This window comes from Xyrauchen texanus, chromosome 11 (assembly GCF_025860055.1).
Source record: "Xyrauchen texanus isolate HMW12.3.18 chromosome 11, RBS_HiC_50CHRs, whole genome shotgun sequence".
Lineage (NCBI taxonomy): Eukaryota > Metazoa > Chordata > Actinopteri > Cypriniformes > Catostomidae > Xyrauchen > Xyrauchen texanus.
In genome coordinates, this window is record NC_068286.1 from 10,586,301 (window position 1) to 10,602,489 (window position 16,189).

The window sequence follows — 16,189 nt, forward strand, 5'->3', positions numbered from 1 at the left end:
ACAACACTTTTCTTGTAATTATTTACAAAGATCTCGGTGGGTATAAAACGTTAATTATGTTTCTGGTTTATTGGTCAAGACGGTATTGTGTTTTTATGTTTGTCTGATTTGACTAATTATAGAAGCAAGGTTGATTCAATTTACTTTTAATTATCAAATGGCAATTTTATTTCCATATTATTCTATTAATATAGCTGTATTCATAACCAGCTAGGGCATGTGGGTGATGGACATTGAGAGAGAAAGAAATAATGAAACAGAAATAAGTAGTGCTGCAGCTATTTATCATTTTTGGGTAGTGGTTTTGAATTATGATACTTTTAAAAAACTCATGAACTGGGTTGTTGTTCTACAAGCATAACAAGTGTGAAAATAACACAAAACAAAGAAAAGAAAAAAAGCAGAAATGTTCCTCTTTTGTTAAGAGAAACATAATGGACTGAATATTATCTGACAAAAAATAGAGATGGAATATTCAATAATTAAATTAAATAATAATGGGGTTTTTTTGTGTGTGAAATACTTGCTGCCCCAAAAAATGCAAGCACTGTTAATGAATGCAAATTCAGAATGGATATAATACACACATTGGCACATGTAACTAGTGTTATTCTTACAAAATATTTTTGTAATAAAAGATACTTCCATCTCTAAAATCTTATGTCTGTATGTCCAATTCACATGAAAATTGGGGTGTGTCTACTATGAACGCACCTGACAAAAAGTTATCAAAGGAATTTTGATTCGTCGAAGCGTTGCGAAGATATAAGCCAACAAATTGATTAGGCGTCGTCCATTTTGTACGTACTGACCAATATCTACCAAACGAAAACACCAAATGTTATGCAACTTGATACACATAGACAACAGGACATTCTGAGGATGCAAAGTCACAAAACATTTCGCCTACAGGGGGTGCTAGAACCCAAAAAGAAATGCTCATAACTTCGCAACTGTATTATCAATTAAGTTGAAAATTGGTATGCTTCTTGTAGGGGCCAAAAGCTAACATTTTCTACAATATGACTCTGACAAATAAAAAACATGGCCGTAAGCAGCCAATCAAATTTTCAACAAAATGGCTGTATGAATGGTGTGTAAATTATTGTATATTATCCAATATATGCTATTGTGAACTACATCTAGGACTCCCTAGGTCAATAATTATCAAATAAAAGTTGAACTTTATTTATTTATTGCATTTATCATGTGGGTTTGACCAGGTGTATCCAAAAGCCAATAATTCAAATTTCTAAAACCTTTTTGGAGATTGTGTACTTTTTTGCTTTATAACAGTTAAAAAGTTAAAAAAAAAAGACCACCATAACAATTATCCTGTTTCAGGATCGTTGAACAGAGTCATCAGAGTCAAATTTAACACCAGTTTGCAAATTTAGCAACTTACAAAGTACATATACATATTTTTTATGCATACTTTGAACGTTCTTAAAAGGCTTGAAAGCCGACAAATGCTGCTTACAGCTATATTTATTATTATTATTGTTGTTGTTATTATGATTATTGTTATAACTTTCCTCAAGAAACTTAACATCTCAAAGCAATGCAAAAACTTAAATAACATAAATAAAAAAATTATCCATAAATAAAACACTTAATTAGGCTCTTTTTAGGCATTTTTATATGTTCTTTATATAAAGTTAAATATGGCTGGTTTGTTTCCTGATATCAAACATCATTCAAAAAGATGTGTTGTTGTTTGATGTGTATTTTAAAAACTCACTTGACATCGAGAGAAACCAGAATTAGTAGCGGTGCAACATTGTGTAATCAAGTTAGCACAGCAAATCAATGCAAATCAATGAATCGTTTTAGCCTTATAAGTAAGTAATAAAGAAATAAAGTACAAGGTCAGAAAGAGTAAGATAAATAACATGGTAGGACAGGCAAATGTTGTTCTTAACTCATATGACTACTTTCTTCTGTAAAACACCAAAAGAGATGTTAGGCAGAATGTCAGTCTTAGTCACCATTCATTTTCATTGCATCTAATATCCATACAATTCAAGTGAATGGAGACTGAGTCTAACATTCTGCCAATCATCTCCTTTTGTGTTCCACAGAGGAAAGAAAGTCATGCAGGTTTGGAACAATATGAGGATGAGTGAATGATGACTGAATTTTCATTTTGTGTGAAATATCCCTTTACTCACCTCTGAATCAATTTTGTAGCAGTTTTCTGGACAGCACATCTTGATGAACTTTCCATCTATCCCCTGGAAAACATACAGAATGTCTCGGATGAGAGCCGCCTCTCCGATCTCAGCTGCACAGAGCGAAAGGCAGAAAGAAAGTGTCCAAAGACCAGAATTTAAATGACAAAGCTGTAAATGTCACGTTCGTCTATCTGCCATGAATGTGAAGAGTAAGGTTCCGTGTGGTCGACTGCATCTTAAAGGAATTTTCCAGGTTCAGTAAAAGCCAAGCTTAAATCGACAGCATTTGTGACATCATGCAAAAGTTAATTTCAACTTGTCCATCCTTTTCTTAAAAAACAAAAGTGGAGGTTACAGTGAGGAACTTACAATGGAAGTGAATGGGGCCAAATTTGGAGGGTTTAAAAGCAGAAATGTGAAGTTTATCATTTTATAAAGCACATGCATTCATTACTTGGTTAAACCGGGTGAATTATTTGAGTCAAGTTGTTTAAATCATCATTTTTAAAGTGGTTTTAGGGTTTGTTGACTACATCGCAAAGTTGTCAAATTGGCTATAACTACACAGAAAAGGTTAGTGATTTTATCACTGTACAAACATGTAAACAAGCATATTGTTTAAATATTTTGGCTATACTTTTGAAAAAGTGAGTACTTTAAAGGTGCCGTATGTAAGATTCAGAAACACTTGTTATTAATGACACTTGTGGCCATTATGTGAACTGCAGCTACCTGTTGCTCGTGCTCACACTCCATAGGGACACAAGCATCGACCAAAACAAAGACGTAACATACATAGAGACAATGTGATTCACCGACATCATGCTGACAGATGAGGTAGCATAATTAAAATGACAGTTATGATTGTTTTTCTACAAACTTTGAGACTGTATATTATATTTGACTCTCCAGCTGGAACAGGGCTAAAACAAAGTGTGGATACAGGTCTGACTATGCGAGACTGTAGTTTGAAGTCATCACTTTTCTTTGCATGATACATTGACTGCATTTATACGATAGCCTATTTCGGCATTAGCTAGCTAGCTTTATCAATAGCTGTTAGCTTAATTTGGTGGATGATGACAGTAGCCGTTTATAAAATAGACTGTACATTATAATTATGCTATAAACACGCAAATCAGTATTGATGTGATTCCATCACAACTGTCATTTTGATATATTGATGCACTATTGTTTTATAATAATACACTGTATATATTTTCTGTATAACCAAGATACGTTACACTAATGACTGGGTCTTTTTGCATTATCTTGGACACTGTCTAGCATTAATTTCATGTGTTATTGTAGTTTATCTTGCTGAATAATTACAGATTGACATTAACATTAACATGACTTTTAGCATAAAGAGAAGATCGTTTAAATTATCTGAAAGTTACGAGGCAAGGTAGCTTGCAATTCGTCAGCGTTAGCATGCAAGATCAAGTTAGCTAAAGTTACACAGATCGATCCTTATGGCACTATATTTCACATGCTTTGCAGTTATGTAAGATTACTTGTCCAGTAAGAAGAACACCAATTCAGGGGCAGTTTTGATCCCCAAAACCAAACAAATGTCCCTCCAGGCATCAAATGCCCTGCCGATGTTCACTGTAGTTTTCACTCGACCACGATCGTGTTCCAGCTTAGCCAGACATTTGCTGGATTCCATCTCTAAGATAATGTTACCTAGTGTTGCAGTTTGTTGTCGCTGTTGAATAGCGGAAGAGATGCGATTACTGAGGCAAGGCTTTTGGGAGCGTGCATACACGTCACATCTTTTGGATTTTCCCAGCAAAAACGACCCGCTCCTTTCACATGTAAATCAGTCTACAGGCTTTAATAGGCAACCTAGAAAGTCCGGGAAGGGCTAATTTTTTTAAATTGCGTTACAAGTCGTTAACACATTGGCAAAATAAAGGGTGAATATTACATGAAAATTGTTACATATTGCACCTTTAATGTTTCCAAATTGGCCCATTCACTTGTAAATGCCTCACTGGAACACAGATATTAACTTTTTTTTAAAGAAAAGGAGGGACAAGTCAAAAATAATTTTTGTGGTAATCAATATTATGCCACAAATATTTTCGATTAAGCTTAAATAGTGATGAACCTGGAATATTATTTAAAAAACCCTTCAGGCCTCTGAAATCTATGCTAGTTCAGTTTCTTGTATTCTAGTTGAAAAAGGAACATTTTAAAGAGGCAATCTTGACACACTTAAAAAGGTTAAAAATATATATATAATCTGGCAAACAACATACAATCTATTGTAAAATGTTAAGCACCATTGATGCTCAGTAAACCTATATAACCAGTCACTTGTAGTGTGACACTATCTGCAATGCTTTATTATAAATCACAAGCATTTAATCCCCTGATTAGGCTATCTAGAAGCTTACTTTTCAGGCAAATACCTCAGATTTGACCCTTAAAATGATATAGGCGAGGTAATAATAAAAATAATAGTAACCCCAAATTAAGTTCTTGAGATACAAGCTTTTGAGTACACAAGATGTATTTACACAAAATTCTTGCCTGAAATGTCAGAACTGATTTAATTGAATATAGTCAATTATTGTGGTTGCAGAAACTCACCGCTGCCATCGCCGTCCCGTCGCTGTCTTTGTGGGGCTCTAAGTGCTGGGCCTAGATGGGCAGATGGTCCACTGGTGGGACATGTAGCAGAACCTGCCCCAGAGGGGGAACTAGAGACTGGGATACTCCAGGCTAGCCGAGACCCTCTCATAGACTCACTGACTGCCTGTGTACCAGGTCTAAAAAACAAAATCTCCATACGTCATTGTTTAACAGACAAATTCGAGGCAGGTCAAAAACAATATTTGCATTGCTCTTTCACTTCATACATTTCCACCTCAAACACTATTTTCTTGAGATGCGTCTTCGTTACCCATTTTCAGTACCTGTGGGAATTCACTAATTACCTCGTAATGGTGCGCCTTAAATAGCAACATTGCAGTGCAGATGCTTTAATGATGCTGTTGGTCCAACAGATTTATTGTGAAATGGATCCAGTAATCAATTAATCTAAGGCTTTGTGCACATGGCTATATTTAAAATATATTAAGTGCTGTAGGTGCTAGAGAGCCGCATTAATAATAGATGTGGGCCAAGTGTTATTAGTGTATTAAAGATGCCACAAATACAGCAGCCACATTAACAAGTTTATTTTTTTTTTAAAACCAAAAACCAAAAATTATTTTTCACAGATTGTATTATTTTGGTTAATGGAGATCAAGAAATCTGGGGATGGATTCATAAAAATCTTCTTAAAAAAAAAAAAAAAGAAAGAAAAATCGGATAGGATAAATTACAAGAAATAATTCAGGCTAAATCCACACCTAATATTGAAAATAAATATTTTGAAGATGAGACTGATTAAATTTCCTCTAGACCTAAAGGCCCTGATTACACCAGGTATTAAATTGATAGTTCACCCAAACATGAAAATGTACTCATGTTATCCCAGACGCATATGACTTCCTTTCTTCTGCAGAACCCAAATTCAGCTCTGTAGGTCCTCACAATGCAAGTGAATGGTGACCAGAACTCAGAAGGTCCAAAAAGCACATAAATGCAGCATAAAAGCAATTGATGACTCCAGTGGTTAAATCCATGTCTTCAGAAGTGATATGATAGGTGTGGGTGAGAAACAGATCAATATTTAAGTCCTTTTTACTATAAATTAAAGTTTTGTTTTAGCACAGCGGTTGATTGACAAATGCGGGGAAATGCTTCACCGCTGTATGGGACGCATGTTGTATGAATAGCACTTCACACCAGTGATCTGATCCCAAAACATTTCATCCAGTTTAGTCCTGTTTTTAACACTGACCACATGTGATCAGATCACCAAAAATGCATATTAATATCAGGTTGAAACGGGGTCAAAGAGATAAATCACTGATATTGAAGTTTAGTTGCATTGACCTTGAAACTATAAACAGAAAGAAAAAAAAGAAATGGGAGAGTTCTCATTGGAATACTCATCTTATTTGGGAAACGTGTTTTTTGGACAAACGATGCTACCTAAATTTTACCTATAAACAGGCATGATCTAAATGTGAGCTGTTACACCTTTAAAAGGCCAGCACTATTTCATGTCTCGGTTGATTGCATTATGTGTCGTGGTGGTGTTCTGATGCACTGTGCACCGGCTGTTGCTGCTGTTTCACTCACCCAGTAAGAAGTGATGGAGGGGTAGGTCCAGGCCCAGGCCCGTTGATCGTAAACGCCCCCATACTGCTGATGCCACTGGTGGCTATGCTAGAGTTGTGGGCGGCAGCTGAGCGCTCCGGGTAACTGAGAGGGAGGCTCTGGGGACGGGCGTAGTAGAACGGGGTGGAGTGAACATCACGGGGCAAAGCCTGGCCGATCAGAGCTCCATAAATGCACCCCTGGGGAGCAAAGAGGATTTAACTTCTGACTTATTCTGTATCACTGAGATGGTTAAGTAATTTTTGGAATGACAATTAGATATGTAGACACTGCTGAAATCATGTTCCCTGATCTGTTTTCATTTTGTTCAATACAGAGCTAAATTATCTCTTGAAAATGGTCCTTTTCTTGCCCAAATGTGCTGTTGTGAAGTGTAAATGAAGAATAGTTGAAATATGTCATACAGGCACACGACCTGATGGCTTCCTTGGGTCCTCACAGAGGCTGAGTAGGAGGCATAAGATGGACCATCTGTGTTTCAACACACCCTGTTCAACAGAATATACATAGTCAATAATAGTTCATAATATTAAAAATAATATAATTTCGCAGACAGGCATTTTCAGTGTAAACAGCTTTGATAATTATAATGGGAGCGATTTAGTTTTGACATGCTTGGTGCAATCACAGTGTATCTTTAGGTTGTCTATAATTATAATTCATAATTAACTTACACATTAATATACAAATTAATTGTTGTGCGGTCACAATTATTTTATTTTTATTTTCAAACTTAAGTAAAGAATTATGGAAAATGTTGTATTCCCAAAAATAATTAAGAACGCTCTATTTCCTTAATTCTTACAAATGTTTTCCTAAAAACTCCATTTCTTAATGGAGTGGTGGTGGTGTAGTGGTCTAAGCACATAACTGGTAATCTGGTAATCAGAAGGACACTGGTTCGAGCCCCACAGCCACCACCATTGTGTCCTTGAGCAAGGCACTTAACTCCAGGTTGCTCCAGGGGGATTGTGAGTCGCTTTGGATAAAAGCGTCTGCCAAATGCATAAAATGTAAATGTAAAACTTTTTCTTCTTAAGACTTTCATGAATTCAGCCCCAGATGTGCAATTATGCATATTTCGACAATTTTACAACAGCTTGAAACATCACATCCAATAAAATGTATAATACATTACTGTTACTGTTATATATTACTGTGTCTTAACCTAAATGTTACATAACTAGGGCCCTATGATTTCCACGATGCAGAAACATGGACAGAATCACGGATTACAGTCATAAAAGCAAAATTAATAATACAATGCCGAATTTGACATTTTTGGGATAGAATGCATGATTAATCAAATTGAAATTGTGTTGTGTCCTAGTGTGATTATTAAGCCACAAAAGGCTGCAATTTAAATAAATAAATATACAGTCTGCATGTGCTGTGCACTACAAAGTGAATGTGTGAAGCCGGCCGCTCATACACAAACACTCATCATGAGCATCAAGCACACACGGTGTGAAATAAATGAGGAGCCCAGCAAATGCACAATATATTTATAGAGTTAACTCACAGCCTTTTGCGATTTATCCGAAGTTGTGAAGCAGTCATCAAACATAAAAAATTGAGAAGGGTTAATTCGGTTTTACGCCAAAATAAAAGCGCAATTTAAGTACAGTAGATGTGTGAAATTGAAAAACAGAAATATATGACTACTGTAGAGTAAAATTTATATTTCAATGTAGTAATAATAATAATGATGATACAAATAATCTATCAATAATAATTACATTATATTTAAGACATATCTCAACCAAGAGTGTAGTTTTACTAAATAAGTGTTTTCATTAATAGACAAATGAGAACCATCTTTAACAGGAATGAAAGCGAAAAATAATGCAATGGTATGTTTTGATTTGATTCATATTCTATCAATTAATTGAATTAGACAGTGATGAAAATTTTTTTAAATAAAATAATAAATAATAAAATGTTAAACACAGAATTTGGGGGAAAATTTAATGGAATTTGGAAAGAATTATTAAAATGGGTTTCATTGAGCCCTACATAATATGAAGCATATTTTGCACTGATACCAGATTTATTTATTTGTTATGGATAATCGTATTTTTTTTCTTTTCTTTTTTCTTTTAAAAGTATTTAAGACACTAAGATTATCAAAAAATAGACATTACAACGTGGTTATATATATCATTAAAAAATGTAAATGTTCCTTTTTCAACTAGAATACATAATTAAGATTTTGGTCATATCACTGCCCCCTCTAGGGGTCATATTATCAAGTATTTTCTAAGCATTACATATAGTAAATAATCAAATCTCATTAAGTGGTATGGTTGTATGGTTACCTGGGTCTGAAGCTTTCTGTACAGCTCAGAGAAAAGGGCGGCATCTGCCTCTCTCCTTTGTTTCAACACTGAAACAAATAAACAAACACACAAACAAAATGATGGTTACTTTGAATTGGAAATACATGTATAACTACAAAAGTGCTTTATCAACTGTGATGAACACATATTGACAGTGAAAATTCAATGAAAGTCTGAATGAGTAGTTGCTCTTGAATAAAGCAGGTGGAAGAATTTCAGGGTTTCAGATTACTCACATTCCTTTTTAATTTTCTCCGACACCAGAAACTCATCCCGCTCAATGGTGGGTGCATAATTACTCCCAATGACCCGGACGGCGTACTGGAACTGATGGGCTACTTCGGCTGGGAACAACGACAGAAGATAACGCATGCTTATTTTCTGTATTAATTTCATAATGTGCAAGAATCATTTCAGTAATAGTTCTTTAAGGTATATTTCACCCCAGATATGTATGACTTTTTTCTTCTGCTGAACACAAATTAAGATTTTTAGAAGAACATTTCAGCTCAGTAGGTCCTCTCAATGCAACTGAATGGGTGACACATTTTTGACTTTCAAAAAGCACATAAAGGCATCAAAAAAGTAATCCATATGACTCCAATGGTTTAATCCATGACTTCAGACGTGATATAATAGGCGTGGTTGAGAAACAGATCAATATTTAAGTGCTTTTTTTGCTAGAAATTCTTCTCACTGTCCAGTAGGGGGGTAAGAATGCGAAAGTGAAAGTTAAAGTGGAGATTGACTGAAGAGGGAGGACAATTTATAGTAAAAAATGTACTTAAATATTGATTTGTTTCTCACCCATACCTATAATATCGCTTCTGAAGACATGGATTTAACCACTGGAGTCTTATGTATTACTTTTATGAGGACCAACAAAGCTGAAATGTTCTTCTAAAAATCTTAATTTGAGATCAGCAGATGAAAGAAAGTCTTACATTTTTGGGCAAACTATTCTTTTAAGATCAAAGCCCACATCTATACAGATACAAATGGGTATTTTGTTTTATTAAAGGAATTAATGCCTTTTTAGGAAACTGAAAGCAGGAATTTTGCAGGTCTGTGGTCTCTATAAATCGGACATTTCTAGGTTCACTGATTTATTACTCATGTATCAGGCCAATTACTCCTATTACATATTGCATGGAATAATTATTATATATATATATATATTTTTTTAAATAAACAACAAATTAATCAATTTGGCTATTTTTCATGTGTATGTATGCCTTGAATAATATTGTTTAAATGAGTCCTGGAGCTCCCGAGGTTTCTCCCACATCAAGTGCTTACATTTTCTTTGCCACCAAAGACCTTATGGAGTTTTTCCACTGTCGCTTTTGGGTTGCTCACTGTGATTTTTGTAAGGCAATATGCAACAAAATGCATTGTGAAAACTAATACACAAACAAAATGAAGTGAATTGAACATACCAAAATAAAATAAAAGTCTATGTCTGATCTGTTTGTCTATAGTGAACTCTTGGATCAACTACAAAAGAGGCAAAGAACTAACAACTATTTTAAAGGAATATTTCGGGTTTAATAAAAGTTACGCTCAATCAACAGCATTTGTTGCAGAATGTTGATTACCACAAAAGACAGTTCTCACTCTTTCATCCTTATCTTTAAATATAAAAGCAAAAAATGTAGGTCACAGTGAGGCTTTTACAATGAAAGTTAATGGGGCCAATTTATGAAGGGTTAAAAGGCCGAATTGTGAAGCTTACAATAATAAAAAGCTTATTTGTCATCTCCCTGATCCTCTTCCAGCATCTCATCAGTGAATATCTGACTCTCCATCACACAACATCATGACAATGCAGTCATGATGTTGAAGTACACCACATATTTACACACAACTGCATCACAAAACAATCATGTTTTAGCATCTGTCTGACAGTGATGCAATGAATGGGGTGTTTTGTGTCTCTTTACCTTCACTCTTGCCCGTGATCTTACAGCACAGACTCTGCAGAAGCACGTTGGGTGATTTCTGATCGAGCGTCGCCATGATGCGGTTAAATCCACCTCCCGTTCGAGCAGAAGCGGTATCGGGGGTGTAATTTTATCCGCTATCTCTATTCCTCCGGTGGGCTTCAGCTCCTGGCAACAGCAGCGCCATTTTTACGGAACCCGCCGAAAGGCACCCCCTGTCGGACAGTGAACGGTAAACACAGCAACGGTGCGCAGCGAAAACACTGCCGACTGGAAAATGAGACCCCGGAAAATGTTCCTATCCATATTTGTTACCCAAATAAACGCGAAATATCCGTTAATTTGAACGACTCAGTTCAGTACAACAGAGATGCCCAAACATTTTAAAACGAAAGGCCAAAAAGCAAACTTGTCTTGAGGGCCATGGGACGGAAGTAAACATTGCATTATATAAAAATTCATCATATTACAATATAAAAGTTGCCCAGGTTCCCTCCTTTATGATTTCATTATATATATATATATATATATATATATATATATATATATATATATATATATATATATATATATATATATATATATATATATATATATATATACGGCCCGTGGGACAAAGCATGCTTAGCAATGAAGATCTGCGTCAATGGCATATTTTTTCTCTCTATAAATGTTTCCCCCCTCTTGGCAAAGCGGGCCAAATCAAAGGTCATACGGGCCAACTTTGTCCCGTGGGCCGTGGTTTGGGCATCTCGCTCTGCATTACAAATAAACACTACAAAGGGAAAAATTAATGGTTTTGACATGTACATTTAGTAAAAGCACAGGATTAAAATGTTTAAGAGGTGTCCAGAAATAAAAATCATATGAATAAGTAGCCTACTAACTCAACTGAAACGTTGAATATTCATGTTATCACTATAATACAAAGATTTGTACACAAAATTAAACTAAAGGAAAGCATGACAAAAATCTGATTATATTTCTAATAACAATACAGGCCTACAAATAATAAGATCGACCATACTGCTCCCTGGAGATTATTGTATTTGACACTTAATAACATTTTAATAATAAAAGCAAAGGAGACTTAAACAATAAAGAAAAAAACAAACAAACAAACAAAAAAAAAAACACTTATTTACCTAAAAATTTTTTCCACAAAATTCCCAGAAAGTTTGGAAGTTACAGAAGGGGAAAAAAAACACTTATGTTATTGCTCAAGAGGGTACTGTTATTGACTTATGCCGATAATCTTGAAATTGCCAGATACTTGAGTTAATTAATAATTATAAGAATTAATAATTAAAAATTATAACACCATAATATGTAGACTATTTTTAAGAAGTTAATTAATAGGTATTCTTAATAATTATTTGTTATCATAAACAATAATGCATTCTTGTTTTAATATTATTTGCCTATTTAAAATATATATCTTTAATTTAGAAAAAAATATATATGATTAGTTTATTGTTAGGGATTGATCGACCCCCTGAAAAAAATAATAAAAAAAATAAAATATGAGCTATGTTCTGTCACGTAATGTAGCTGTTTCTAAAATGCTGCCACTTTACATTGCTTAGCGATTGGCCATGTCATCACCCTTTTCAGGTTTGTTGCTTGAGATTGATTGCCACTGGACTGGGAGTAACTGGAGGCATGACTGAATAATCCCCGTGGGCGGGTGGGTGTAAATGCTCGAGAGTGCGCGTGCGCTCGCGATGCTCATGACGTCTCCGGTGCGAGCAGACGGGGGAGTCGGAAGGGCTCTACTACACCAAAGGAGAGTGAGTACATCAGTAGAGCCCGAAGGTACACTTGACAAGAAAGAAGTAGCCAGTCCCTTAACATATTAAGCCTTGAAAAGCGAGAATTTGTTGTTTTCCTCTCCATCACAGTGTGTATGCAAGTGACACCGAAGACTATGGCACAATGACAGCGTTTGGACTTTATAGGAGCCTTCTTCATTTCTAAAGGTGATCATTAGATGGAATATTCGCAGTAGTCGTAGGACTGTCAGTTGTCAAGCCGAAAAGAAGACCGCACAGAAGACAGTCATGGATCAGAGAGTTGATAGAATGATCAGCTAGCGTTTTATGTGGCTGTTCTACAAGATCCGAGGAGAAACCGAAGACAGCGCACCTGAAGCGGCTCGGGCAGAATGGATTTCAGCACCATTCGGAACCTCGTCACTAGATGCGTGAGTACAGCCGCTATACGGTGACCGCGAGCAGTCTCACCAACTTGTTGGTCTGATTGCTCCATTCGGAAAGGCTGCAGTGTCCAATGTGTAGCCGTTATGCTGTAATACAGATTTCTATGCCATAAAGCGCATGCACTGTATATACAGTAGATGACATGTTTGGATCTTAATCTCTCCGTTTATCATGGGCGCATCATGTGTCTTTGTGATTGTAGAAAGTGCGAGCAAATTACACAGCACAATGACCGGTATTATAGTAACTAATAAAAACAAAAACACGAATGAAGTTAGGCTATCAATTCCACTGCAATGACCTAAATTCTTAATTGAAGACAATAATTGTATATTTCATTGCGTATTGACACCCCCGACTGAGATCAGTTCCCCCTGAGCTCCTGGTAGAGAATCACAGATGTATCTCACGACAGACACTAGGTTATAACAACTAAAATCGGACAAAATACTGAAATGAATGTTGTATTGCGCATGCGCGAACAGGTGTGGGCCAATTAAAAAAATAATGCGAATAGTTTCATGACACGGGCAATATTACCCTTACACGACATAAACAAACTTACATATTACACTTTATTTGACCAATAAAAGGCTAAATTACGCATTATTTGTCATTGTTCTACGTCATTCGATTCCTGACACGCAAATTCCATCAGAAACAAAGTAACCTTGTTTATAATTCTCTTTCTACATCATATTAGTATTACGCAATCCAATCGTTTTCATAGACGCGTTGAGTCGATAGTACTGTATGTCATTCCTACACAGATTAGAGCTGCTTGTAAGCCACTTAGCTGCTCAGTACAGGAGCAACTACATTAGAGGAATAGATTTGCTCAGTAGCCGAATTTAAAGGTGCAGTCATTCAGTTTTCCTCATTTAAAATGTTTAACTCATAAACAAATTAATTGTATTTTTATTGAGCACTCACATGAGATGAAGACTCCAGTCAAATCTGTAATCTTATAAAAGCTGTTTTAGTCTACATGGAGAGGGTCTCCTCATGGGGGCAGCCATGTTAAGATCAGAATACTACTTGCTAAATATCAGTAACCACAATTTAATCGAAACATTTCTCTCATAGATTAAATCAATCTTTGCAGACTGTGAATTTCTGCAGTGGCAACGGTAACTAAAAACATTGCATTTGAAAGATGCTGCACCTACACCCCTACAAAAATGACTGAGTGCACCTTTAATCAGACAGAGGTTCTGAGACTTTGTGTTGCTCAGGACCCCCCAAATTTGATGAACATTTTGTGAGGGACCCCCTGTGTGAGAAAAGTAGTAAACATGATATAAAGACTTCATGTTGCAAAATAAAATAATTGTTTTTTATATTGTCTATTCTATTAAAACCAAAAGAAATTATTAAAATATTATCTGGAAAATATTTAATTCTTAATAAGTTTACAGTGTATCTTTCTTATGCTGGAGTAATGTTAGATGTATAAACCTGAAGAGAAACACAAATGCAATTTAAATAATAATAGAAAAAAATAATACTTGTGGAAATCACTAAATATATAGTATAAATAAACGTTATAATGTTGATATTTGATGTGATAGAACAACATTTTACGATGTTACAATCTGACAGTTTCAATTATAAGGCAGATATTAAGCCTAAGTTGTCTATGAAGTTTATCGCAGTTGGTGATGTATGATTGCTTGGTTGCTAGAATGGCAAAAGCCAATGAAAAGGACATGAGCATTTAGTCCTCCATCATTGAAGGCCATATTAATCTGTTATTCTGTTGTCTGTCGCCGTAATCAAGCCCACATGCGAACAGACGAGCAAAATCTCTTGGTGTGTCTAGACAGTCTAGAATACCCGATGAAATGATGTGGAGTAGTATGGGATAAACACGATGAGCAATAATGACTGTCATTTCACAAACACCTCTCACCTGTCTCTGTGTGTGTGTGTATGTGTTTTGTTTGCACCAGTTTTACGGTAAATCATGTAACACACACAGTTCCCAATAAACAAAGTTTCGGGAGTTGATTTTGTGTTCGTTGGCCATGTGTGTTTTTATGCCTTGCAAACATTTGGTTTTCTTTGATGCACTGAATTTTGATGTTGTAGATTCTACAAATGTGTCACCAAGGTAACATCTAAATGGCTGACATAATGGAAAATAGTTTTTTTTAAAACTGCTAGAATGACTTATGATAGTCTTGGAAGCATCAGTTAGAATGGTTGGAAAAGTGTGATTAAATGTATTTAGAGCTGGCAAAGATGGCAAATAAATGGCAAATTAAAGACTGTTTGATTATATAAATTGTTTCACTTTTGGTTTAATATATTTATTTTTCTGACACATAGCAATGTGTTTATAAAATGTTCCCTTTTTTTTCTTGTGCTAGAGCCAATGAAAATGTTGGCACAGGGCAAATACAATTTTAAATGTTTAAACTTTGCCTTGGGATAAAATCATTTAAAAGTCTGGAAACAGTGCCTTGCATTGTATTGCTTTGCATTTTAAACAAAGCATTGTCCTCAAGCCTCACTGATGCAAATATGATTTTGAAGTGAGTGAGGTTTGAAACATTGATTTCAAACTAACCTTGTATGTACAGATCTTTTTGATAGTTAGACAAATACAAAAGTCAGCTTAGCTTGGGGGAAAAAAGCATTGTTTTTATCCTTCCCTAACCGGTTATTTAGAGAGAGCTGTGGTCATGAGATCGGACTGAGTGTGTTTGTCACATGAGTGTGTAAGATTGCCTGTGAAAAGCACAGTGTCACTCCTTCCCCCGTCAACCCCCTGCTCTTTGATCTAATGCATGGTAATGCAGGTTGGCAGAGTGAGATTAGAGAGGCAGAAGAGAGGAGAGATAGAGCGAGAGGAAACAAGAAGGATGGAGAATGAGATGGGTCAAAGGAATGTCAAATAGGTCCCTGTGTGGTTTTGACTGGCCCACACAACAATGGAAATGACAGTGGAATTAGCTGGTTTGCTCTTATCTGCTTCCACCTGTAGTAGCACTCACTTCCATGCTAAGAGTCTGTCTGCTGAACAGAAATGTAGGGAGATAAATGTGAAAAGACCTGTTTTAATAATAATAATAATAATACATTTTATTTATCAGTACCTTTCACAGCACTCAAGGACACCTTAGAGCATAAAAGCAACAATTAAGAAAGTTAAGATACAAAAGAAGTAAAACATACAATCGTTCCAAGATAAGATCAATAAAACTAATACAAAAGTAAACTTAAACACAAGTAAATTATTTATGTAATGAATAAGCCAATTTGAACAA

The 16,189-nt window shown here is 35.5% G+C and overlaps 2 protein-coding genes across 4 annotated transcripts in view; one reads left to right on the top strand and one right to left on the bottom strand.

Annotated features, from left to right (window-relative positions):
* The window catches only part of LOC127651610 (gamma-tubulin complex component 3 homolog), a 30,893-nt gene extending 19,958 nt beyond the window's left edge, over positions 1 to 10,935 (bottom strand). The window contains exons 1-7 of the mRNA XM_052137528.1: positions 10,699 to 10,935; positions 8,992 to 9,099; positions 8,735 to 8,802; positions 6,821 to 6,904; positions 6,378 to 6,595; positions 4,776 to 4,954; positions 2,172 to 2,284 (exon numbers count right to left, since the gene is read on the bottom strand). Coding sequence (XP_051993488.1) covers positions 2,172 to 2,284; positions 4,776 to 4,954; positions 6,378 to 6,595; positions 6,821 to 6,904; positions 8,735 to 8,802; positions 8,992 to 9,099; positions 10,699 to 10,774 — 846 coding nt within the window. The 5' untranslated portion in view covers positions 10,775 to 10,935. The remainder of the gene's footprint in view (positions 1 to 2,171; positions 2,285 to 4,775; positions 4,955 to 6,377; positions 6,596 to 6,820; positions 6,905 to 8,734; positions 8,803 to 8,991; positions 9,100 to 10,698) is intronic.
* A 1,566-nt stretch (positions 10,936 to 12,501) lies between these two features.
* LOC127651617 (phospholipid-transporting ATPase IH-like) overlaps positions 12,502 to 16,189 on the top strand; it is a 94,536-nt gene continuing 90,848 nt past the window's right edge. For all 3 annotated transcript variants that reach the window (XM_052137539.1, XM_052137538.1, XM_052137540.1), the window contains exon 1: positions 12,502 to 12,901. In XM_052137539.1, coding sequence (XP_051993499.1) covers positions 12,863 to 12,901 — 39 coding nt within the window. In that variant the 5' untranslated portion in view covers positions 12,502 to 12,862. The remainder of the gene's footprint in view (positions 12,902 to 16,189) is intronic.